We start from the raw sequence: 24922 nt of genomic DNA, 5'->3' as shown, positions 1-24922 counted from the left end.
TTTGCATAAAAAGGGTAACTTACGATGACTGTATATAAAATTTGTACAGCAAGATACGCAAATTCTGACCTTGGTAAATACTAAATGTCATAACAAGAATTAACGGTGACAATTTTATCCTTTTCTCCCAAACTCTTAACAACCAATAATTTTCCAGACTTGTCAAGTGAAAATGATAAAGAATATGGAAGTGATAGGATTCAGAAGTGATTGGACTCTTTTTGTAATGTGCTTGTGGCTCAGGATGTATGATCTGAAAGATCTTTATCTGTGTCCTGGTGAGATAAGATACCAAGGTTATCATGCTTGAAAAGTAAAAAGAACAGATTAATCAGCCTTGTTGACAAGGTACATGGCATCCCATTTGTGAGAAATATTAATAATCGACAGATGTAGTTTGTCTAAGGCAGATAATATGTTGTAATTCATAATTAAAATGCATAATTATAGAGTGATATCTTGTTTTAGCTGCTGATTTAATTTTTTGATAAATCAATAGAGTACAAACATGAACTTACAACAGTATAGAGATAGAATGGTGACTGTCTGAAGAATCTAAACTGTGGCTTTCCATTGTTGAAAAAGTTGCAATTACCACTTTTCCTGCTCTCCATGATAGTGCAACAAAGATTATATGTGGTCCTGGGTATTATTTATTTATAAAAGTAGCTTTAAATGTGTTAGTGAATATAAACATGTATGCTATATTAGCAGTAAATGGGATACAATACAACTAAAACCATACAATATCTTACAATGTAGTTGTGCTGTGTTGTATCCCACTTCTTTGTATCATTTGCTAGTCCATATGATAGTAAGTGTTGAGGTTATTCAGAGTAGTGGACATACTGTGAATCAACCATTGATAACATTTATCACTAGTTTAATGTCAAATTTTATTGTGTAATTTCAGTTTTCTACATTTTAACTGTATTGCAAATCACCTGTGCATTTGTTGTTAATAGTCAACTATTTACAGACAAAATCCAAGACCTGCCATTCTCTCCACTGGTGAAAAAATATCAGGACACACTTGGCTTGGTATGCTATAGCAGCTTTAGTGTGTAAAAATCATGTTTACAGTATCTCTGTCTTCAGGGACCTTCAAATCTTCTAGTCTTTGTTAAAATGCACCATATGAGACATCTTTTGCTTCTCTAGTTTTAATCAACTTGACCTGATGGTGAAATATAAACTTGGCAGTAAAGGGTTAAGGCATATCACATAAGCAGATAAGTGTTGGTTGATATTTTGAGAGTATTGTGAATACAATTACTATCAGGCAATCTGCACATTAGAGTTTATTGACAGCAGACACCACAGACTCTGCAGATATGTAATTTATACCATAGGTTATACATATTGTACATGGATATCTATGCAGAGATACTGAAGGATGATAATGACACACATCATTTATTACATAGAGGAAATGTACTTTTGTTATATGATGGTCATGGTCATCGCATGGTATATTTCCTGAACGTGTCACAGATATAGTAAGCAGTGGTTGGATTAAGGATATTGCTTTGTTTATTGTTTTAGTGAAAAGCAGATACAAAATTTTCCACATCATGCTGTGTCATCCAAAGATCTTTGCATGCTGTTCAGTTCCTCTTATGCCTCCAGCATTGTGCTTTGATACTGATAACTGGCATCTGTTGATACAATTGCAAAGAATACCTGACTTATTTGGTCAACGGATGGGAGATCTACTAGGGCAATATACAAGTTACTGCAAAACATAGAGGAAAAATATGTCCTTATATTTTCTCTGCAGATGGGAGATAATACAGGGCAATATCAGGATTTATTGTCTGCAGCATTAGGTCAAAGTGGATTGGCATTTGGTGAAGATGAAATCGGTCTAGAAGATGATGCTGGTCCATCGGACGGAGTGTTGGCTGCGGTAAGATTTCCGTCGTTCTACATTGATGCCAAAGACATCTTGAAAAACAATCTAAAGCTGTCGTTGTTGTTGCCATTTGTGAGCCCTTTTACCCTCTGTACTTTGCTCTAGCCCGGTTTGTGGTGGTATGGTTGAACCTATTTACTGACAATGGGGGTGATAGGTTCAGCTATGAGCCTGTTGAATAGCATCCCATGTACATGTACTGTTATAAATCACCTCTTTCAAATACCACACACAGAAATAGGTGTTAAAATGTTACAATTCTCGTAATGATTGATGTACATTTTTTCCCAATTGACAATAATGATCAGAGTCAACAATTTTATAATGGCTAAAGTAAATTGCATAGTAGAATACAGCTGTCATTAGTCTGAAATTGTTGCTCGTATATATTAAAGTGGATAGGGATATAATCATTGTTGAAATTTCGTCAATCAAGTCTGTTGCAAGGATTGTTCATGCTAGACCATTACGAAATAGATATTTATAAATTAGCTGTGTCTGTGCTGCTTTCATGTGAGAACCGTCTTCAGTATCAATCAAATGTTTGTAGCACTAGGTTATTAAGTATCAGAGGTCTGTAAGCATGCAGGGATCGTGCCCTAAAGTCAAAAAAGGAATATAGCAAAACATTTTGTCAAAGGCAATGAGAATAACACTTGGCAGTGAAAACAGTAATACATGTGTAATGTCTGTATCAATGCATCGAGCTCTGGTACGCCGTTCTCAGTGTGACATTCTGATCTCAGTGTACAGTGCCTTCTGGTATGAGATGAAGACTTTCTCATCGTAGGACTGACTTCTAGGGTCAGCTATGATCTGTGTTTCCATTATTGAATCATATCTGCATTGACATTGCAGGCCATTGAAGAGAGTGGGCTTGGTGACGCCCTTACAACTGGTAATGAAGATTTGCTGGCAGCATTGAAAGGGCCTCCAGCTCAAGCTGTCCAGACAGTACAGACTGCTGTAAGTATCACTGGTGTCTTGTTTTGTTTCCTGGTATCGCTGACTTTAGTCAACAAAACTTGTCCATGTACTCATAGCCTCCCCTTTATCTTGTGCTGGTCATACCGACATAGCAACGACACACCCACACACACACCTTTGCCGGGCAGACCACCTATTGTTCTATATTATGCGTATGATATCATTGTACATCATGTGTCAATAAATATTTATGTTGGCAAGCAGTCATTGCTTACTTGTTTGTTTTTTGTTTTTTTTAAAATGACAGCTTTACATGTACAATTTATCGATTCTCATAGAATGGTATTGTTCAAATTGTTTCAATCTTCCCTAGATCACATCAGAAAGACTATTTAGTGAATGAATGAATGTGATAAAATTCCGTCCCTAGATCATATCAAGAAGAATGCTCAATGAATGAATTTGATAGAATTCCATTAGGAATATTTATCAGCAATAATGAAGATTGGTGAGCACAGTAAAGCTAGGGAGTCATTAGGGGTTTTGGGTGAAGTACACAGCTAGAGACAGCCCAGAAAGATACTTTTAAAATTAACTTTGTACCTGACAGTATGTGCCCATCAATCGTAAAGTGAATTCAAAGTTATGTACTTTTGACAAAATGCCAAATTTTTTACAATAACACTACCAGTAGTTTTTAGAAGTTATTGTTTGGAGAATGTACATATGTCTAATTCTGAAGTTTAATTAAATTGGCTCAACCATGCATCTGTTATATCTGACACAAATCGAAAAGAGAATGTGATTCACACCATTGTATGGAGACTGTCTTCTTGCAATGTGAAATGATAACGATGTAGCAGTGACCAAGTATTTCAAGAGTTTATAAATGGGGGTTGACTTCCATTGAACTTGTCGTAACTATCCAGAAAACTGAATAGAATTACATTTTGGACAGCGTTGTGTGACTGAAGCTGGGAATCAATCAGAGTAGAAATCCTATGTAGACGTACATGTAGTGTACTCACAAAGGTCACAGGTGCCACTGTGTAATTAATTTCCCAAACAGCCAGCAGTTTTGAAACAGTGCAGCTGTTCAGCTGTCACAGTGGAACTGAAACAAGTCAGATATTTCGAGAAAATGTGCGGGTATAATGTGTAGACCTGTGAGACAGGCAAACAGTTCCTACCGGTATCTACATGGAAAGAAAAGGAGTTACACATGTGTTCTATGCAGTTGTACGGATTTAGGGCGCTATTTTACTTGTGGTATAGCCCTAAACTGATGACGTCAAATCGCTGTACACAAAACACAGATGCCTTGTAATTATGGGACTGTGTATTCTGTACGGTGATTTGATGTCATAGTTTGTGGCTACACCACTTGTAAAATGGTGCCAGATTTAGTTTCAGATATGAAGATATTTTCTTGCCATGATGTAAGCCAAAAAGGGGGAAATATGACATGAAGGATTTGATGTCCATCAAGGAAAGCTCCTACAGATAACAACAAAAGGGAATGCCAACAATTGTATGAATTATAGTTCTGTTCTAGCCATCACTCTGGATTAACAAGCAAATTTTGTCTGTGTATTAATCTTCCAAATTTCTGTTTATTTTAAACTAGCTAGAACTCTTCTTAATATATCAGTAATATAGAGTTCACTCGATGAAATTTTTTTAGTTTGAATACTTCCATTTTCACCTTAATATAATAAGTCATGTTTCTGTTACCGTTTTTGGACATCTGCCATTCATCATCCTGGAATCTGTATGTATATCACAAGCTGTTCAGTCGCCTCAGGCTTATGAAATCACGCTGATTTTACATGATTATCAGATTACCTGAATATGAAAAGAATACACTTCATTTATGGTGAACAAAATTTTTAGGGAAGCAATACTAAATAAAGGACTTTCGTGGGTAGTTAGGGACTGGGGTACCTCTCCATCAAGAATGCAATCTTTTCAAAGTCTCCTGGTAGTGATTATTTTCATGGAACAACTTGCACAAACCATGCAGTATACAACTAAACACTCACTTCTGAAGAACTTTTATTATGTCACTGTGTACATTTTGATTGTTTAAACCTTTTAAAAAACACTTTTATTCTGTAATCATGTAATAATGGCTTTTATTGAATATTTTTACGTTTCAAGGCTTACAATACATATGTAGCTAACACTGCACAGTGAAGTTTTTACATTCTCACTGATGGGACCAATTAAAACTGGTGTGCCTTCTGCAAGTCTATTAAGGAATAGCTTTTATAAAACTACATATGCATTCGTTCAGGATAAATTTGTGTCAAAATATTGAGTAATTAACACAGTGAATATTTTTATCGAATTGATCGACATAGAAGTGTCGTCGTAAAATCAAGCAGCTTTGTCAGGAAAGAATATTTTAAACCATTTTCCATGACCAGAAGTATGTCACATGTAAGTGATAGTCTTTTAGCATTCCATTTTGTTTGAATTGTGCCAGGATTTTCCCCTAACAGAAGGTAGTTAATGACACTGTGCTGAAATTATGTCAATAATATTTTACATGATTTGTTCTATGTGAACAGCTCTGTGTTTAATGGTTCTATTGCTGACATTGCCTCCTCCAGTTCAGCCTACACGATCATCTCAACTATCAAAATTCACACTTCAAATCAGTCTATAAGAGCTACCGTAACGAGTAACTCCTCTGCCATTTGCAGTGGCTCTGCCTAAACTGTTTGATATTTAAATTATTGAGGTCATTGCTATTTACATCATCAGGGGGGTCAAGCAATATTGGAAATGTGTGCAAATTTTTTACTGCTGTGCCTGTTACAGTAAGAAAATAGCCGCTTGCTATCTGAGATTTTACTATTCAAATAAAAATATGCATTACCTTGAGAATATGTAGAGAGGTTGAGTACTGACTTTATTTGCAAAACATGTACTTTTGCCAGGCTTGAACATTGATAATATGCAGTTGAAATCCAGGATGAAAAAATCATATATTATATTATTATTGCACATTTATTGTTAACTCTGCCTCTACTTCTTGCAGAAATACCAAATATGTCTAGCCTTCATTGCCATAAATCATGTCAATGGACAAGCATTATGCCATACATCATTTTGACAGCTAGACATTCATCATTTAACAAAAGTAAAATCCAGAATTTTCCGTTGAATTTTCTGCTTTTTTGTCTTTGCAGCATTTGTTGTAATTTCCTTTGATATGACAATGAGCATTAAAACAGGACAATCAATCGACTGCCCCAAGTCTTGTCAAACAAGTCAATTTTAGCTATGCAAGGGTTCTTCCTCATATTTCAACCCAAACCAGGCCTCATATTTTTACGCAGAACAAATATTTGTAGTTGTATCTAGTACACAGAATGTGTAAACTGGTCCTTTTATTAATTCAGTGTGTAATCACACCTTATTGGTATACACAAGGAAGTTTGAAATCCATTCTGTGCCATTTATATAAGGCGTTTCTTCACAAGGTAAATGTTGACAACCAAGACAAAGTTATGCAGTTCACACTCAAACATGATCAGGGCCAATTTATTTAGAGATGGGCAGGAGTTTATCAAAGTATTCAAAATTCCTGTACAAGTTGTAAAGTTTCTCAGTCAACCAGAGGAGGTAGGAACTCACAGATGGTGTGTTCCTTCACGGATAAGAAAAACTACCGTATCAATTTGTTCAATGCATGGCTAAAAGCATAGACATCTCTTTTTAGAGTCCATGTTAAAATAAATACTGTGTTTATCTAATAAACATATTGTTTAAATTAAGGACAATGACCTTTTGAAGACATCACAAAGTATCTAAATAAGCAATTTCTGTTTATGCATCAGGTGCCGCAGCACACCACATTCATAGTTCAGTCCCCGGCTACAACAACTTCCCAAGTCGTGAAAGTTCCATTACACAGCAACACTGCCACCACCACCATCTCGGAACCACAACTCAGAACGAACTTTATCCGTGTACCAACCACTGTCCCCCAGTCTGCGGCAAGCACAGCCAGCCTCATTAAACTACCCGTGCAATCAGCAGTGCGAGGCCCCACACCCAGTACCAGTAGCAGTACTGCCACCGTGGTCAAGCTCCAGCCCACTTCCCGGCCTGGGGTGGTTGCCATGACAACCATTCCGGCCGCCTCTTCAATGCCGACGAACAATGGAACGATTAAGAGGGAGCTCAGTACCAAGGATGTGACAAGGCTTTGGTCAAATGAAGATGTTAAAGCCAGGAGTTTCTCCCCTACTCCAGTAAGTATTCCTGCTGTCAAATTTCCATATCAAGGAACAACCAGATATGAACTGTAAATGCTCACGTGTTTCATAGTATATTGCAGTTATGTGTAAATTTGAACCTTTGCCACATGTTTGCAACTTCATTGAAAGTATTATGATCAACATAATGAACAATATTCACCACAGATTAAACTCTATAGGTCATTAAGTATTCAAATACGCAATTAGCTGAAATAGAAATAATTAATTTCTTTGACTGCTGTCATTGTATCACCACTTTATATAGCAAGTGCAATTGCCTTTGGTCAAGTCCTTCAAACTATATATTCCAAACTTTGAAAGCTCATTAGATATGCAAACTATTAATTAGCTGACATGAAAACTTAAGTGCGAAATGACTTTCAATATTGGTATAACCTGGTATAATCATCAATATACATAGCATGTTATGCCAACTTTGATCAAATAAATCCAAGTGTATATCCCTAATTAGGAAAGTTCATTAAATACACAAATTAGGAATTGGCTGAAGCAAAAATGCTTAATGCCTTTCAATAATGTTAGCCTACATAATAGTATCTTTAATGTACATAGCAAGTTTCATCAATTTTGGTCATGTAAATTCAAATATATATCCCCAATTTCAAAAATTCATTAAATATTCAAATTAGGAGCTGGATGAAGTAAAAATGCTTAATGACTTTCAGTAACGTCGTATCATAGTATCTTTAATGTACATAGCAAGTTTTGTCAACTTTGGTCTTGTCAATTCAGATAAATACCCCTAATTAGGAAAGTTCATAAAATATGCAAATTAGGCATTGGCTGAAGTAAAAATGCTTAATGACATTTAATAATGTTCAATCATAGTATCTTTAATGTACATAGCAAGTTTCACCAATTTTGGTCTCGTAAATTCAAATATATATCCTTACTTTCAAAAGGTCATTAAATATGCAAATTAGGATTTGGATGAAGTAAAAATGCTTAATAACTTTCAATAATGTTAAATCATAGTATCCTCAATATGCATACCAAGTTTCGTCAATTTTGATCAAGTAAATTCAGATATATACGCCTAATTAGAAAATTTCATTAAATATGCAAATTAGTAATTATATTTCACGTCACCCTGTAATAACTTTCACAGCTGATATATCTTGATGTGATCACTGAAAACTAATCAGTTCTTACCATTTGCAAACTGAATCTATGTACCAGATTTGATTCTGATCTGATGAGCCGTTTTTGAGATATTGAGCACACAGACAGACAGACAGACACACAGACAGACAGACATTGCTGCGACATATGCTCACGTGTGTCAACACGTGAGCAAAAAAATGATGCCTGTTAGATGTGTTTTATTGTTTTCTGAGGAAGTAATATTCTTGGAAAGCCTTGAAATTGTCACCATTTAAAGAGGATTGTTTGTAGAAAGTAAGAAAAGCTTTTCGAAAACAAATTACTAGATGTATCAACCTCTTTCTGAAAACACTACAAGCATCGGTGCTCAAAATTGTATGATGTAAAACATCATCTTGCCATTTTGAAAAAGTGTATCTAGGATAGCTAAAAGGTCTTCTGTCGATATTTTTTATACTGTGTACTTTCTTGAAGAAATCTTTGGTCAAAATCCTGCTTGAGCAATGAAGTAAAACCTGGTAATTAATCGAGAAATGAAAAAATATAAAATTCACAGCTCAAGTTTCAAGGTAAATTTTAAAAATAGCTTTTAATAAATTCACTGTTCAATCAAAATATTACCAAAGCTGTAATAACCTTTGAAGTTTGGCTCTGAGATTCTGCAGTATTTGACAAACACAATAGGTAAGAAAAAATTGATTGTGGCATAAGATTTGAAATTTTTTGATATGTGATACTTATGCAAACAGTGAGTATAAAATATTGCGTCGTTTGCTTTCCTATTATCATGCCCCTCCATGAATATGTACACTGCAGTGGTCACAGTATCAATACACTACATTGATTTATAAGTGTTATAGAATCTGTTTCTTTTTCTGGAACTGTAACTTGAAGGCCATGCACTGGGGTTACAGGTTTCCATAACTTCTAATGATGGACAGATGTTTACAATATGTACACTCTATTTGTGAGATATTTGGGTTTTTTTCCGCTGAATGAACAAAATGTATTGCCACTGAGTAATGCTGTTTTCAAGGTACACTGACCAAAGATTTTTTATGATGTTTGTAGTCTGTATATATAACTCATTCACTGATTGGATTATTTCAGCGGATCAAGATTCAGCTGTTGGGGGGGGGGGGGGAATACTAAGGTCTCTCTCAAATTCAACATTGTCGTTACAACAAAAGTATGTTTGTTTTCTGGAAGCATTTGAGTTTGGCTGCCTGCTCAGTTGTGATGAATGTAAAGCTAGAAAGGTCATGTTTCATAAATGATGAGCGCTTTCAAACATTTAAATGTATTTCGCCCCATAATGTATAGCACCATGTCAGTAGAAAAGGATGGTTACAGTAAAGTTGTATAAATCACAAATGCACCAATAATATTCATCTTTCAGATAACAAGTAGTGCGTAAAAAAATTCAAGATATTAGTGCAACACTAGTCGAAGTTCAAAGTATACCAAATTTTCACTGAACTTGTATTGTAAGACATCTGTCGCATATCCCGTCTGTTTTGATAACAAAGCTTATAATTGGCCATCGATAATCTAAATATGGATATTTATGTCGAATATAAAATTACACTGCCTATTCTTAGTGGTTTCAAACTTGAGAAACTTTTATGCTTTTGGAGATGCGATGGGTGCAATAACAAACAAACAATAAAATTTAGCTTGTTATAAAAAAGAGGAGTAGACCCTTCATTGTCTTACATGAGTTACGTCAGTTGAATTTTATACCGTGAAATAAGTTATTGGTTGTCTGTGTGATGTTTATTTACCATATTAATAATAATTGTTTGGATCACCATCAAGCCACATCTGAGTTACTTTCAAGTGCCTGTCCTTGAGGTTAGCCTTCCAAACTCATCCCTTTGTGTCACATCAAACCATAATCAGATAAAACTGCCTTATTACCCTCTGTTACCTTCAGATCAAGTAATTTTATCTTTGTCCATTGTCTGACAGCCTTGATTTGTAGACACCTGTTACTGTGTCTAGCTTGAATACCAAATTGTGAACTCCAATGTTGCTTGCTTAACATAATTATGGATATTGTTTTTCAATTAAAAGAGATAGGTTGAGTTTGCATCTGATATGCACAGAGTTCTGAACTCAGTATTTAAGATTTTCCTGAAATTCAGTGTGTGAGCCCCATAGCAACTGCGTGTGTGCAAAATCGTTTTGAATCGGAGAGAACACCTGACTATCCAGTGGGTGGCACATTAATTTGCCTTCAAAGGCACATTTGATAGGTCACTTGTGTAGTATGTTTGTTTGAAATTTTGCAATCAGAAAATAGATTATTAAAAGATGTTATCTTCAGATTTATGGGTTTTTTTTGTTTCAAAACTTAAACAATTATGTTGGCAAAACTAAAAATTTATATAATTGCTTTAGGCTTTTCCTCAATTTTTAGGTATGATGTAGGTTCGAGCACATTATATGGTGTTGAAGTGACTTTTAGTCATTTGTATGTTTTCATCATTATTCAGTCGGACCACCATATACATGCACCGTACTGTATAATACATCTGCATTATGAACTGTTTGACAAAGTTGTTCATTTTCAATTATCAAGTCATCTACATGTTGCCTGAATTACCTCTAACTAGGAAAGACAGCCTGTTGTGTAAAAAAATAGAATGACAAAGTTGTTCAGAATTTGGACATAAAAAAAATCCATCAAAAAGTGAAATATTACAGACATATTATGGATTGATGTATTAATGTGATTTTCTTCTGTAAAGTTGTGTGAACTGTCACCTCACACTGAAATTGCATCACTGATATTTCTCTCTTCCTGTTTCAGGTACAGAGCAGGAGTGTGTTCCTGAACAAAACAACAGATGATGATGATGTTGATGATGATGAGGAAGACGACGTAGGCCACTCAGAAACATATGCTAATTACATGCCAAGTAAATGTGAGTAAACTCCACCAAAGTTATAAAGTAAGAGTGTTGTCATTGTAGAAATAAGCTTGTTTGCTTCAGATCAACTTTATTGTCCAGGTTATCAAAGGTAGTGAACTTGTTTATAGTTTCTTTATGAAACCTTACTGTACTCTGTTGCTATAAACTTCTCCAAAAACTCACCAATAAATTATTATAATGTATACAAAGTCATGAAGCCGGTCAGGATGATGGTATCATCATATTCTTTGGAAAATGTGATTATATGCTATCATTGCTCTTGTGTTGAAGTCATTGTTGTAGTCAATGGTAAGTCCCCCATGAAGCAAATGCAATGGTTAATATACATCTACCAACTAGAGAGAAGTATAATTGGTGTCAGCTTTTGTGTTAGGTCTTATGGTCATGACCATTAATTCACTTTCACGATGGTTTCATCTATCGTGTCTGAAACTGGGGTCGAGTATATGCATGGTCACCCATTCATTCAGTATCTTTCAACATGTCAAACAATATAAGCAGTATCTCCTATCAAACAAAATTCATGAAAAAATGGGCGACTTTGTCCCTTTAAATAATAACACAATAGCAAGGGCAAGATCACAGTTTGTTGTCTGTCCAAGGGATGGTGCTCATGATGGTAATATTGATGATGTCCGGAGCTAAACAATTTGCCTCGTAAAAACAATGCATTTTGCACAATATGCAATGTTGTTGTTGTCAAATAAATATATAGTACAGACTAGTTGTCACCAATGGACATAAACACACATACATGCTGTATAGATAAGTTGGACAGAAGACATTTTGACATATCTTTGTTAGCCCTTTTCCTGCCAAGTCCATATTTCACTTCCAGGTCAAGATGGTTAAAATTAATGAAACATTATTCCATATGATGTATTTTAACATAATACTGTACATTTGAAGGCTGTTGAAAACATTATACTGTAAAGTTGATTTTTTTTGGACAAAAGATTCTGTAACATACCAAGCCAAGTGAGTGAAAATACGTCATTTTTTGGCTCAATACAGCTTTTTACTGACTTGGCTGATGGGGAAGTGATACAGTTATTACTGTCTGGCAGGAAAAGGGTTAAAGGAACAAGAAGATCTTTTTAACTAGCAGAAGCAAAATACCGTAACTGGAATTATGTCAAATGTTAGAGCTAACGAAACTCTACACAGCATGTGAAAGCAAATGCAAACAGGCAACTGAGAAATCACTTTTCTGTTAAAAAAATTCTAAACTGTAATGTTGTTCTTTGGAAAGTTTTAGAAAATTGGTATAGTTTAGGAACCCTAGTGAAATTTCTGCTGTCCTGTAACATTGCTGTGTTTGATGTACAATAATGTACAAATAATGTACAAATAATGTACAAATAATGTGCAAATAATGTACAAATAATGGCTTGCCACCTTCAGTAAAACTTTGCTGTAAACTTTTATCTTAATTTTGTCAATTCCAGTGAAACTAGGTGTCCCGCACCCAGACCCAGTTGTAGAGACAAGTTCGCTATCCAGTATTCTGCCACCCAATATTTGGTATCGTCTGTCTATACCAGAGCATGTCATAGACTACGGTTACCTGTCAGCATTGCAGTTAGAAGCTATCATATATGCCTGCCAACAACACGAGACTTTCCTAGCCAATGGAGAGAGGGCAGGATTTCTCATCGGTAAGCTGTAGGAACAACTTGTAATCAATGTGAAGGAAATATTTTGCAGGTTTGGAAAAGGTTCTCAACACCTCACCATTTTCTTGTCGTGAGCATTGCAGAATTAATTTGAAATGCCAATGCCAAATTCATACAGAGTTAACACAGCAGCCATTTTTTAAATTTAAGATACTGTAGATATTTTACAGTTTAGTTCTGTTGCCTGTGATTTTTTTCACTTAATCGGTTTAAAAGGCATTTCAAACTTTGTTTGCTTTGGGGAAGATACTTCCTGAATTCCTGTGTTAATGTTAATTACGTTGTTGAATGATGAGTATTAAACTTGAAATTTTAATGTAAGTGTAAGGTACAAAATAACAATGTTATGTGCATCAGATTGTAAGTTATGAAATCAAGGATACCATAGTATTCATGTTTCCTGGTAATTCAGTTTTAAAGAGGAAATATTACACAGAACTTAATTTCATGGTAATGTTTCCATATAATCTAGATGCTATATGCCAGGGGGAAATATGAAATGTGTTCCCCCTTGCATACACCGTAATGGTTAGGGAGAGGTGTTTAACACAGAGAGTTGTTCTTTCTCTATACAGGCGACGGTGCAGGAGTTGGTAAAGGCCGCACAGTGGCCGGTATCATTCATGAAAACTATCTACTAGGAAGAAAGAGAGCTCTCTGGTAAGCTTATTCATTTTTTAACAATGCATATTTTACCAATGTGACTGTACAGGTTAGGTACCACCAAACCTATAAATGTACAAAACCCTGATTTTTTGTGCAAAATTTAACACTGGCATAAACTTAGGTGCTACAATATGTCATATGATATGTGTATTTTGGTGTGAGGGGGCAGGTACTGCAGTGTAAGCTACATGTATGTTGTATCTCATGGCAATGTGTTCTCCTATCACAATGCAAGGAAATGTAGCGCCGTCAATGTGTCTGTGAAAAGATGTTTCTTATATAGCACTAAGTTACCCCTACGGACAAAATTTGTGTACAAAGTTTACTTCAATATGTGGACAACTTGAAACTGGGTGTCTTATGATTATCTCATTATTTTAAATGATAGTAAATAATCCATAGCAAAATAGACAATAGACAAAACACAATAAAATAGTTGCTTTCTCCAGACATTCCACAGTGTGCTATGTGATAAGACTGATAAAGATAAAACACAGTAACCAAAAGCAACTTACTTGAATGATATAATATACTCAGAAATCTGCGAGATTTTTTTGTTAGGATTTAATCAAGGGTTAAAAATGAAAGCCTTACAAACAGTGTGCTATTACTCTGAATAAAATAACTGTATAATTTGCAGAAAACCTTGGACTAAGCTCTCCTGGCTGTATTAAAAGTGTTAAAAATATAATTTACAGAGTCTGCATACTCCGGGAAAATCCTTGAATTTTGAAGCCTCCCAGAAAGTCCTTGAAAATTGATAATCCACCCACACTTTTCAAAAATAACAAGATGATCAGTCATGAGATCAGAAACTTGATATGTAAAATGATATAGAAATGATATGTCGTAAAAATGATGTATGGAAAATGTTTTTTTTTTTACATTGGAAGGTCCTAGAAAAGTGCTGAAAAAGTCCTTAAAACTCCTTGAATTTTATGTGACCATGAGTGATCAGGCAAAAAAAATTAATTTTGCTGTTCCGATAACATGGTTTTCAAAAATAGGGTAGGTAGGTCGGCAGGGATTTTTTTTTTCCAAAATATTTTTATTTTTAAGTATGCATTTTTCAGGGGTTCAGGGCAATCTAACACTGGCCACAACATTTCCAGAAAAACGCATCATACATATAAAAGGAAAAAGAAATATTAAAGACATCCTCATTCAAGCAAAAATCAAATGCCAGGAAATGAACGCGTGATTGTACGGGTTTTTTCTTTCTTTGTTTTAATTCCGTGTATATATGCCATAGTTTTGGTTTGACAAGAGGTGTCGATACTGGAGTTACAGTTGATGTTTTGACTTTTCTCACAGGTTGAGTGTTTCTAATGATTTGAAGTATGATGCTGCCAGGGATCTCAAAGACATTGGTGCAAGCAACATTGCTGTAAATTCACTTAACAAGGTGAGTTTTTGATGTTTTCACAGTTACACAGGATCTTCGAGTCAGTCAGTCAGGCTGCTAAACAAAATCTGCATACCATTGTTATTGGTGGCTGCATGCAAAGCCCAGATTAATTAAATGAGGAAATACTGTACATTAAAGTTGTTATTTGTACAACATTGCTGAAATCAAAATGTGGAACATAAATTTGAAAAGAAAATAAAAATTAACAAGTGGTATGTAGATTTGATCATGTCGATGATGAATATGAACGTTCACTTTAAATCTGTCTCTTTACAAGTACTTTACCCTCATGTTCAAGTCATGATCTGATATTTGTCTTTCTTTCAGTAATTGCTCAGATATATTTTGACTTGAACATTACCTTAGAAGTACTCCTTGATGTTGACAGAACACTCTATTGAAACTTTTTGACCATTTCTCTTTGAAGACTAAATTTTAGTTGAGCTCAGACCTCTCTTGTTTCAAATGTTTACATTTCACTTTTATCAAGTTTTAATGAAGGGATTCAACACAAAATTGTTTCAACACTTTGACCCATGAACAATTCAATTAATGTTTTTCTACTCCTGCTTATTCAGCAATATGTGTGTTTTTGTTGTCTGCTTCATCAGTTTAAATATGCAAAGATTTCATCCAAGGAAAATGGCAGCGTGAAGAAAGGGGTGATATTTGCCACGTATTCCTCCTGATTGGTGAAAGCCAGTCTAGTGTTAAGTACAGGACTCGTCTAAAACAACTCTTGCAGTGGTGTGGAGAAGACTTTGATGGTGTTGTATCCTTTCTCTCTCAGATGAGTCTTGTAATTTAGTTAGGAGAAGTGTCATTTTGAGTCAACACGCTCAAGCTTGTTCAAAGTCAGGATTTCTTCCTCATAAAATGTTCCACACAAGTTTACTTTTGTGTGCTAGAACTGGTCATTCTTTTGTAATTGTGTGGCATTAGCAAGTGCTTGAAATATAACCTTTTTGCATGGTAGTCCAAGTGGACAACCATTTCCAAAAAATTAGTAGTCCCATGACCACATTTGGTAGTCCACTTTTACCCAATATGGATAATATTAAGTCACATGACTGCTGTTACTGAAATGAAGATCAGACTCTCACATCATCTCTCATGTAGGTTAACTTTGATCTAGTCAGCCACACAATACAGTGACATTGTATAAAAGCATTTTCAAGACAAAATGTTGTATAAAACTATATCACAAATTATATCATACCAGTATATTGATGGCGCAAATGCAGCGATCTGATTGGCCGAGACATGAAAAGAACCGTGGTATATTCGCGATATAACACGGTTGGCACACACATGAGCTCTCAGCTTGAGTAAAAATCCTTTTATGACGTTCCATTCCAGAATTTCAATATACTGTTATGATATAATGGCAATAAATCACACCAAACGACGGTATACCACTTGATTTTGACCAGTTCACTTCATATATGCACTCGCTATTGCTCATGCATATATGTCGTGAACTGGTCAAAATCTTGTGGTATACCGTTGCTAGGTGTGCTCTATTGCTTAAATAATAAATGCACTTTCAATATAAGCTAATCAAACAGAGTGAACAATTAAACATGATACAAAAAGGTGCACTTTCCTCCATATCCCCTCTTTTTATAATACTGGGTTGCCAAAGATTTAGCGCGAGCAGCCAATGATAAACTGATATTGTTCAAATTTCATGTCTTCATCTGTGCATAGTCTTTCCTTGACAAATCTGTTCAGATTGTCCTCGATGAGTGCCACAAAGCCAAAAACCTCTGCCCAGTGGGTTCCTCCAAGCCCACCAAGACAGGGCGTACAGTGCTGGAACTACAGAAACGGCTGCCCAAAGCCAGGGTGGTGTACTGCAGTGCTACAGGAGCCACAGAGCCCAGGAACATGGCCTACATGACTAGGCTGGGTATCTGGGGCAAAGGAACGCCATTTCCAGAATTTAACGACTTCATACAAGCTGTTGAGAAGAGGTTAGAATTTCAACAAAATTTCTTTTTCTTTGAGGCATGCTTAACCCTTTTCCTGCCAAGTCCATATTTCACCATCAGGTCAAGATGGTTAACATTAATAAAACACAACATATTCCATATGATGTATTTTAACATAATACTGTACATTTGAAGGCTGTTGAAAACATAAATACTGTAAACTTGATTTTTTTGGACTAAAGATGCTGTAACATACCAAGCCAAGCGTGTGAAAATACGTCATGTTTGGGCTCAATACCGCTTTTTACTGACTTGGCTGATGGGGAAGTAATAGTCTTAATACTGTCTGGCAGGAAAAGGGTTAACTTTGACAATAAAATGGACAACTTCATGATTTTCTAAAAGATTAAAAAATTTGATTGTTGTTTTGAAAGAATAATAGTAGTACTAGGGCCTGCCCATGGCTCTCATGAAAGGTAGTCTGTGATTGGCCCATTCCTTTGTTTCATAACTAGACCAATGCGTAAGTTTGTTTTAAAAGTACTCGGTATAAATCCTATCAGCAATGGCATTGTATCTTCTTATTTTGACAGGCATTTTTCCTCATTCATGATTGGACTTACAGTGTAGCATTACTGATTTTTTACCAGTCATTGAAAAAACAACATTGAAAAATACAGAATAATAGTATGCATTGCTATTAATATTATGCAACATCAAAAATGTTGTGGATATTGTGTATAATTTTTGTGTTTCACTTCACTTCCACAGAGGTGTTGGAGCCATGGAGATAGTTGCCATGGATATGAAGCTGCGTGGCATGTACATGGCACGGCAGCTTAGCTTTGCAGGTGTCACTTTCAAAATTGAAGATATTCCACTCAGTAAAAACTTTGTCAAAATGTATGACAGGGCTGTGCAATTGGTAAGATTTTTTGAGAACTTATTCCTTTCTCAAAACTTTATCAATATCATGAATGGCAATGTGAGGGCGCTGTTGGTACCAAGTTGTCTAAAATCAAATATATTATAAGAAACGGAATGCTCGGGGATGTCAACATGCAAGGTAGCTCCTTTCTGGAACACATTTGTGAAGTCATGTCAAAGTGAATAAACATACTAAATATCTTGCCTGAAAAGCAAACTGACCAAAAGTTATAGTACACAGGGATGAAATTTTTGGGGAGTTTGTCAACTTCTATGACATGGTACAACATTACCTTTTGTTTACATTTTCAGGCACTGTATGTCCGTAATCAGCTAAATTTTAATGGATTATCATGCATATCAAGATGTTGTTTATCAAAATTGTGGTTGTTTACAGGGAAAAAGTACTTTCATATGAGATTATTTTCTCAGATTTGAGAAACCATTTAGCATACTCTGTTGACTGAAACATGATAGGTGGTTAGTTGAATACTTCCATGAAATAATGTCTTGTATGTGACGTGAGTAATGTTATCAAAATATGCATATGCTATATCTGTACGCATGCAGCAAAATCTACAAGGGCTAGTGACTTAAAATGTTTTGATCAGCAGAATTAAATGAATACTCATATCCCACAAATAACAAAATTGCCAAAATAATGTCAAGAAATGGCTTCACACTTAAAAGCTGACAGTGGCAAAATGATTTTGCAGTCACAATACAACTGAATCGCACATTGTTATTTCCACAGTGGGTTCTTGCCAGGGAGAAATTTCAAGAGGCTGCTAACCTGATAGATGCAGATCATCGGATGAAAAAGACAATGTGGGGTCAGTTCTGGTCAGCGCACCAGAGATTCTTCAAATATCTGTGTATTGCTTCCAAAGTCAAGCACGCTGTGAGGCTTGCCAGAGAGGCAGTCAAAGATGGAAAGGTAATATTGGCTTTCAAGACAAAGTGTTTAATCTGCAATTCAACTGTAGCATAGATGGATTATTTTGGTAACATTATCATATTCAGAGTCGTACAATTACGGTGAGATACCTTCTGGTGAATCTTGAGGTGCATAATTAAACCAAATCCTGTGGGTTTGGGTACTTACACTGTCTAACCATCTTTAAGCAATCGCCATTGGTTACCAGTTACTCCTGTAGCCATAGTCTGCTAAAAACGTTCATTTTAGCCCTGAACTTCAACCCTTTTACTATCATGGTTTTGCTCAAATCCGTTGTTGTCAATAGTGAATGTGGACATGTCTGAAGGGAAATTGAGATTTACAACTTAAATTCTATTATAGCAATAGTCTATATCCATTATATTGGAAGACAGTCTACTATGCCACCAAGACTAATATTAATGTATACGTATTTATGGTGTAATTTCTGTCTTCATATCTCAACAGTGTGTTGTCATAGGTCTGCAGTCAACCGGTGAAGCCAGAACGTTAGATGTTTTAGAAGAACAGGGAGGAGAATTGAATGATTTTGTATCCACTGCCAGGTCAGTATAACACTCCCAGTGAGTTTGATACTCAGCAGCCAGGGTGTGGTAATCAGTCAGTGTAACTGTTTACTGTTTGCCATCAGTGCAGTAGATCAGGATCTGTATGCTCCTTTAAAGTCCTTGGAAAGTCTCAGGGAAAGTCCTTTCAAAGTCCTTGAAAACAAAACTGAGTCATGGAAAATCATCAAAAATTGATAAGCCGCCCATGATTTTCAAAACTGACAAATGTGAAATGACAATGTAATAACAAAAAATGATATTTTTGAGATAGAAAAATCCTTGAAAAGTCCTGAAAAAGTCTTCGAAGGTCTACGGATTTTAAGTGACTTTTGAGTGTATATACCCTGTCTAAGACGTACTTGTTCATCAGTTGATATCAGTTCATGAAATGATGTTCAATTAAATGAAAAGAGGGTGTGAAACTCTGATTTCAATGAAGTAAAATGTTCTGTTCAGAGCCTAACTAGGGTGAATACTCAAGAACTAAGAACACAATTGGAATTAATTTGGGAGAATAGGAGATTGTAGTAATGTTAGTTTAATCATCAAATTTAAGCTCATCTACTTTTGTTTTTTTTCCAATTCACTTGTTTTTATGGGTAATTTGTGATATTACAACTTTCAGCTATAGGGCACCTAACACTCTCAATAAATTTGAACAATTAAAAGATCCAATTTTCCCATATTAGCTCCAATTGTGTTTAAGTCTGGTGTGATCACTATCACATATGTCACATGCTTGTTTGCTGATAATGTCTTGCAGATTCACAATTCCAAGACAATACTGAGGGGACAAATTCTTGTTTTTCTTGTGATGAAGGCATTTTTACCCATGCATATTTAGTAGACCCTGTTATGATCACCTTGATATCCTATCAGGGGGGAGTATCTTATGCTAGATTAAGAAATCTCCGGCACTTACTGTCTGTGATTGGCATTGACACGCGTTGACCTTGCCACCAAGGCATAAGTGCTACATACATTGTCAAAACCAAGTTTAACCAGTTGGCAGAAAGAAGTCTGCAAAACACCAAAACACAATGATGACATCCTGCTGGTTGGATTTGAGTATCACAGAACACAAGATATGATTTATGTAGAATGACATTACATATACATGTAACATATGCTGAGAACAGAGTACAACTAACAGAGCTTGTATAAGTATTGGGGTGCAGCTGTCGTGTACTGTAAGGCATTTTCAGGGGCAACATAAAACATTCAATGTAAAAAAACTCAATAGCAGTAGTTGGTTTGATTGAGGTTTGTGATCCATAAAGCTGACAAATCAATGTCATTGAAAAAACAATCAAAATACTGAACATAAAGTAGAAAAATACATTTTAATTTGAAGCGGTAGACAGGAGATGTTGTTGAATTGTTATCACTGGTGCTGTCATTGCTAGGCATTCTAGCAATTTTCTCTCCTGTCTGTCAAAATACTGTTTTCTTTTCTCGAGCATCTACAGATTATATGCATATACAGTAATAACAGTGAAATCTCTCTTTTATTTTCCATTTCTCTATCCGTGTAACAGAGGAGTTTTCACAGCATTAGTTGACAAGCATTTTCCAGCCCCAGACAGGCGCAAGATGGCCGACATTTTTGGGTATGATATCGGAGGTAGTGCCAGCAACAGTCCAGAACCAGCAAGTAGGGGAAACAAAAGGAAATTTGGTATGTCTCATCTACACAATAGTCAGCATAATTGTATTGTACAAAACTTTTAGTTTTATGTGTCACATTTTGATAAAGTTTATCAAGCTGCATAAACTAATAGTGCGGGGGCCACATGTCTTTTTAAATTTATTTCTTTGGTTGAGTTTTCTGCATACATCGTGTAGTCAGCCTGAGTTGCTGGAAGAAACCCCCATGTCTCTGCTATGTTCTGGTACCTGCAACCAGTTATCATATTTCAGTATCTGAGTGACATGCAGACATCTTATATAAGTGCCTTTCACAATCGTTACTGCAGAAGACAAAAACTCAGAAACTGTTCATTGAAATTGAAAAAAAATGACCATTTAACCCTTATCCTACTCGGCCTTCACTTCCCCATCTGCTGAGTCAGTAAAAAGTGACATTCAACTAAAAAACCCTACATATATTTTCATATACTATGAATGGTATGTTATACTAGCAGGTTAAGTCCGTGAAAAATCATGCTTACAGTGTTTGTGTTTTCAGAGTCCTTCCAATTTTCAAATCTTTGTTAAAATGCCACTGACACTGTGGTTTTAACCAACTTGACCTGATGTGATTTTATCGACCTGACCTGATGATTAAATATGAACTTGGCAAGATAAGGGTTAATGGTTGGAAAGAGTTATAGAAATTAAGTCCTGCCAATACAACAAACAGAACATGTATAGTATACAAATGACAAGCTATGCCATATTTTCGATATACTGTACAGGAAAGCATTGTAAAATATGTAGTCTATTCAGCAGATAAAAATTTCTAAAACTATTTCTAACTTAGTGATCCATTCTAACTTGCAGGCAAGGGCAGAGTAGGAGAAAACAAGAAACTTAAGAAGTCCATGAAAGAGAGCAGTTTATCGAGTGATGATAGCGATGTCAATGATCAGAGTGACACTGGTGCTGATTTCAAACTCTCTGATGACAGCGAAGATGATCATGGTGTCAGCGATAACGACAGCTGGGAAGATGTGACGGGATTCAGTTCAAACGAAGAGGATGATTTCAACCCCTTCAAAGATTCAGACTCGGATGATGGTAAGTTGCTATGGCAACAGATAAGGATCACAGTGCCAGGAAACAAATTTCAAGCATGTTAGTGTATATCATATTATACAGGTGTTGAATCCATGGGGAAATGGTCAGTGTCTGTAGAATTACTAATGAAATCTTGCTTGTGTTTGTGTAATTGTTAAAACTTGATTTTCATCATTTAAGGGGCAGAAGGTCACAATCGCAAATTTTCCCATTTCACAGGTGTGCTAGAAAAAACACCTTTCAAATTGTAACTGTTATTATACGAATGAAAAAGTGTAAAGGGCAATAGATATTTAATTATGGGCTAACACTGCAAGACTTTTTTCCTTGAAATGTTTGTGTTTTGAACAGATCCATGGCTGAGTAAGAGAGAAAGGAAAAGTAAATCTTCGAAGCCCAAACCCAAGAAGACAAATAAGAAAGCCAAGAATGGGAACCCAGATGACATGACCAGTAGTGTGTTACTAGCGGCAGGACTTAAACAACCATCATGGCAGAACACAAGTGGTTCTACCATGCCCTCAATGACAAAACAAATGAGTTCAAATAGTCTTTCAAGTAAGTGGAAATATTATCATCCTGAAATAAAGTAGTTACACCTAGACAGTATCACACATGGTCATTCTGAGTTTTAGAGACTGCTAATTTTAGTCTAAATAATAAAGGAGACCTCCATGCAACTGTCAGTTTAGAAAACAATGCAACCCAGTATCAGTGTTCTTCAAATTTTTACAATATATAAATAAATATGATCAACTTCAAAATTTTTCTGGAAATTTGCATAATTACATAAATCCCAGACTGTTCATGAGAGTGACATAACATTTAAGTTTCAAATAAAAATCAAATTGTTTTCGATCACTGTCTACTATATTTGGATGAGTGCATGTGTTCCAAACTTTTTCCATTTCAAAAACCATCTTCCATGTGATTTTTCCCCAAGGCATACCAGGCTTTCCCAACATGGATGCTGTGGAGAAAGCCCAGATGATGAAACAGGAACTACTGGATACGCTCGATGAAATGTCAGATGACCTGCCACCAAACACACTAGATGAATTAATCGATCTCCTAGGGGGCCCTGAAGGTGTCGCCGAGGTAACTATGTGCAAAAGAGTGTTTGTCAATTTCACAAATAGCTTTAGGATAATTTGAATGATGAACAGAAATTTGAAATTACCAATTTATGATTCTAACTTTGTCAAAAAAGTCTAGTAATTTTGATTAATGCTGACTGCACATTTTAAGCAAAATTTAATTTATTTGACCTTCAAATGCTTTGTCATTCATTCAATAGCTCAGTACTTTCATGTGATAAATTTTTGCAGTATAGTTGATGGTAGAGAATTTTCTGTGATTTTTCAGATGACTGGGCGGAAAGGCCGTGTAGTTAGTAACGACGATGGAAAAGTTGCGTACGAATCGCGGAGTGAATCAGACATACCTCTAGAAGTACTCAATCTTGCTGAAAAGAAGAGATTTATGGATGGAGAGAAGGTAAGTGAAATCAACATGGAGATGAGTGAATGCAAGAGTGAAACGCTATCATAAAACGATAGAAATACTTCAGCCTTGGCTCCCATAGATCATGACCTATTTATGTGAATATGAATCAAAAGCATAAATTTCTTTATGCTGTATTCGTCCACTCTCAGACTGTCATCTTTATTGTCATAGAGCAATTTTGGCAATTCTGGCATTGTAGTGTAGATCATGATAATGTTCAAGGTTTAGAAAACACAAAGGTACCGCAAACACAATTGAGATGAGATGAAAATGTAGTTGTTACACTCAAATCTGTTTTAACAATGCTGGACATAAAACAGGCAAATATGAATGCTGTATCATACATGCTGAATTGTTGATGACGGTGCTATCTCCAGATCAGTTGTTTATCAGTTTCAAATGATTCTGTTTTTCCCATCTCCAGCACATAGCAATAATTTCAGAAGCAGCTAGTTCAGGTATCTCGCTGCAAGCTGACAAAAGAGCCAAGAATCAAAGACGGCGTGTACATATCACACTAGAGTTGCCTTGGAGCGGAGACAGAGCTATTCAACAGTTTGGTAAGTACTGCAGCTGTTCTTGTGGGCTATCAGAACTGAAGTTTGCCTTCTTTGCCCAAACATTGATCAATAATTTTGATTTTCTGAATTCTCGAATATTATGGTTAATATGCATACTATAGTTTGAAAATGCCATTATTATTGACAATGATTATTCACCTAGTCATAACAATTTTGGAAAAGGTTGATTTTCTGTTATTTACAGGTCGGACACACAGATCAAATCAGGTAACAGCACCAGAGTATCTTTTCATGATCTCAGAGTTGGCTGGAGAGAGAAGATTTGCATCCATTGTTGCTAAGAGACTAGAAAGTCTGGTGAGTCTCATCATAGAAAATGTTTCCCGGCATTACTTGTTCTGGTAAACATCCTGTTCTTCTTTCAAAATAGTATGCCCCTAGTTAACTATTAACAGAAGTAGATTTATGATTTAGAAATAATGATAATTATAATAGAGTACATAGGAGAAAAATAAGGATCAATAATATTGAAATTAGTTGAAGTTGTTTTTGCAATCAAACATGCCTGTGTAATCTAACCAAATGCCAAATGTGTATGCCAAATACAAAATGGGTTATACCTAATATCTTACCAACATAATGGTGTTTGCTGCTTGCAGGGCGCCCTCACACATGGTGATAGGAGAGCAACAGAATCCAGGGATCTAAGTAAATTCAATATTGACAACAAGGTAAATTGCATCAAATGTTTGTCATTGTAAGACATTTGTGTTGTGTAAGCTTGTGTCTCAGGATTCTCTGGTCATTAATTCCAACACCAAGGCAAGTACCTTCATCTATATTGATTCTATTGAAGCAAGCC

The 24922-nt window shown here is 35.7% G+C and overlaps 1 protein-coding gene across 1 annotated transcript in view; it reads left to right on the top strand.

The window, feature by feature from the left end:
• The first annotated feature begins 244 nt into the window (after positions 1-244).
• LOC139146013 (protein strawberry notch homolog 1-like) overlaps positions 245-24922 on the top strand; it is a 34337-nt gene continuing 9659 nt past the window's right edge. Inside the window, 23 exon segments of the mRNA XM_070717461.1 lie at positions 245-278; positions 914-1041; positions 1781-1909; positions 2774-2881; positions 6691-7107; positions 11054-11168; positions 12626-12835; positions 13429-13513; positions 14834-14924; positions 15539-15608; positions 15611-15699; positions 16662-16903; positions 17633-17786; positions 18543-18725; positions 19194-19291; positions 20833-20972; positions 21797-22033; positions 22385-22591; positions 22977-23131; positions 23399-23530; positions 23964-24099; positions 24305-24417; positions 24720-24791. Coding sequence (XP_070573562.1) covers positions 245-278; positions 914-1041; positions 1781-1909; positions 2774-2881; positions 6691-7107; positions 11054-11168; positions 12626-12835; positions 13429-13513; positions 14834-14924; positions 15539-15608; positions 15611-15699; positions 16662-16903; positions 17633-17786; positions 18543-18725; positions 19194-19291; positions 20833-20972; positions 21797-22033; positions 22385-22591; positions 22977-23131; positions 23399-23530; positions 23964-24099; positions 24305-24417; positions 24720-24791 — 3345 coding nt within the window.

Source organism: Ptychodera flava, chromosome 12 (assembly GCF_041260155.1).
Source record: "Ptychodera flava strain L36383 chromosome 12, AS_Pfla_20210202, whole genome shotgun sequence".
In the NCBI taxonomy this organism is placed as follows: domain Eukaryota; kingdom Metazoa; phylum Hemichordata; class Enteropneusta; family Ptychoderidae; genus Ptychodera; species Ptychodera flava.
The sequence above is the reverse complement of the archived record's forward strand: the minus strand, read 5'-3'. Positions and strand labels throughout refer to the sequence as shown.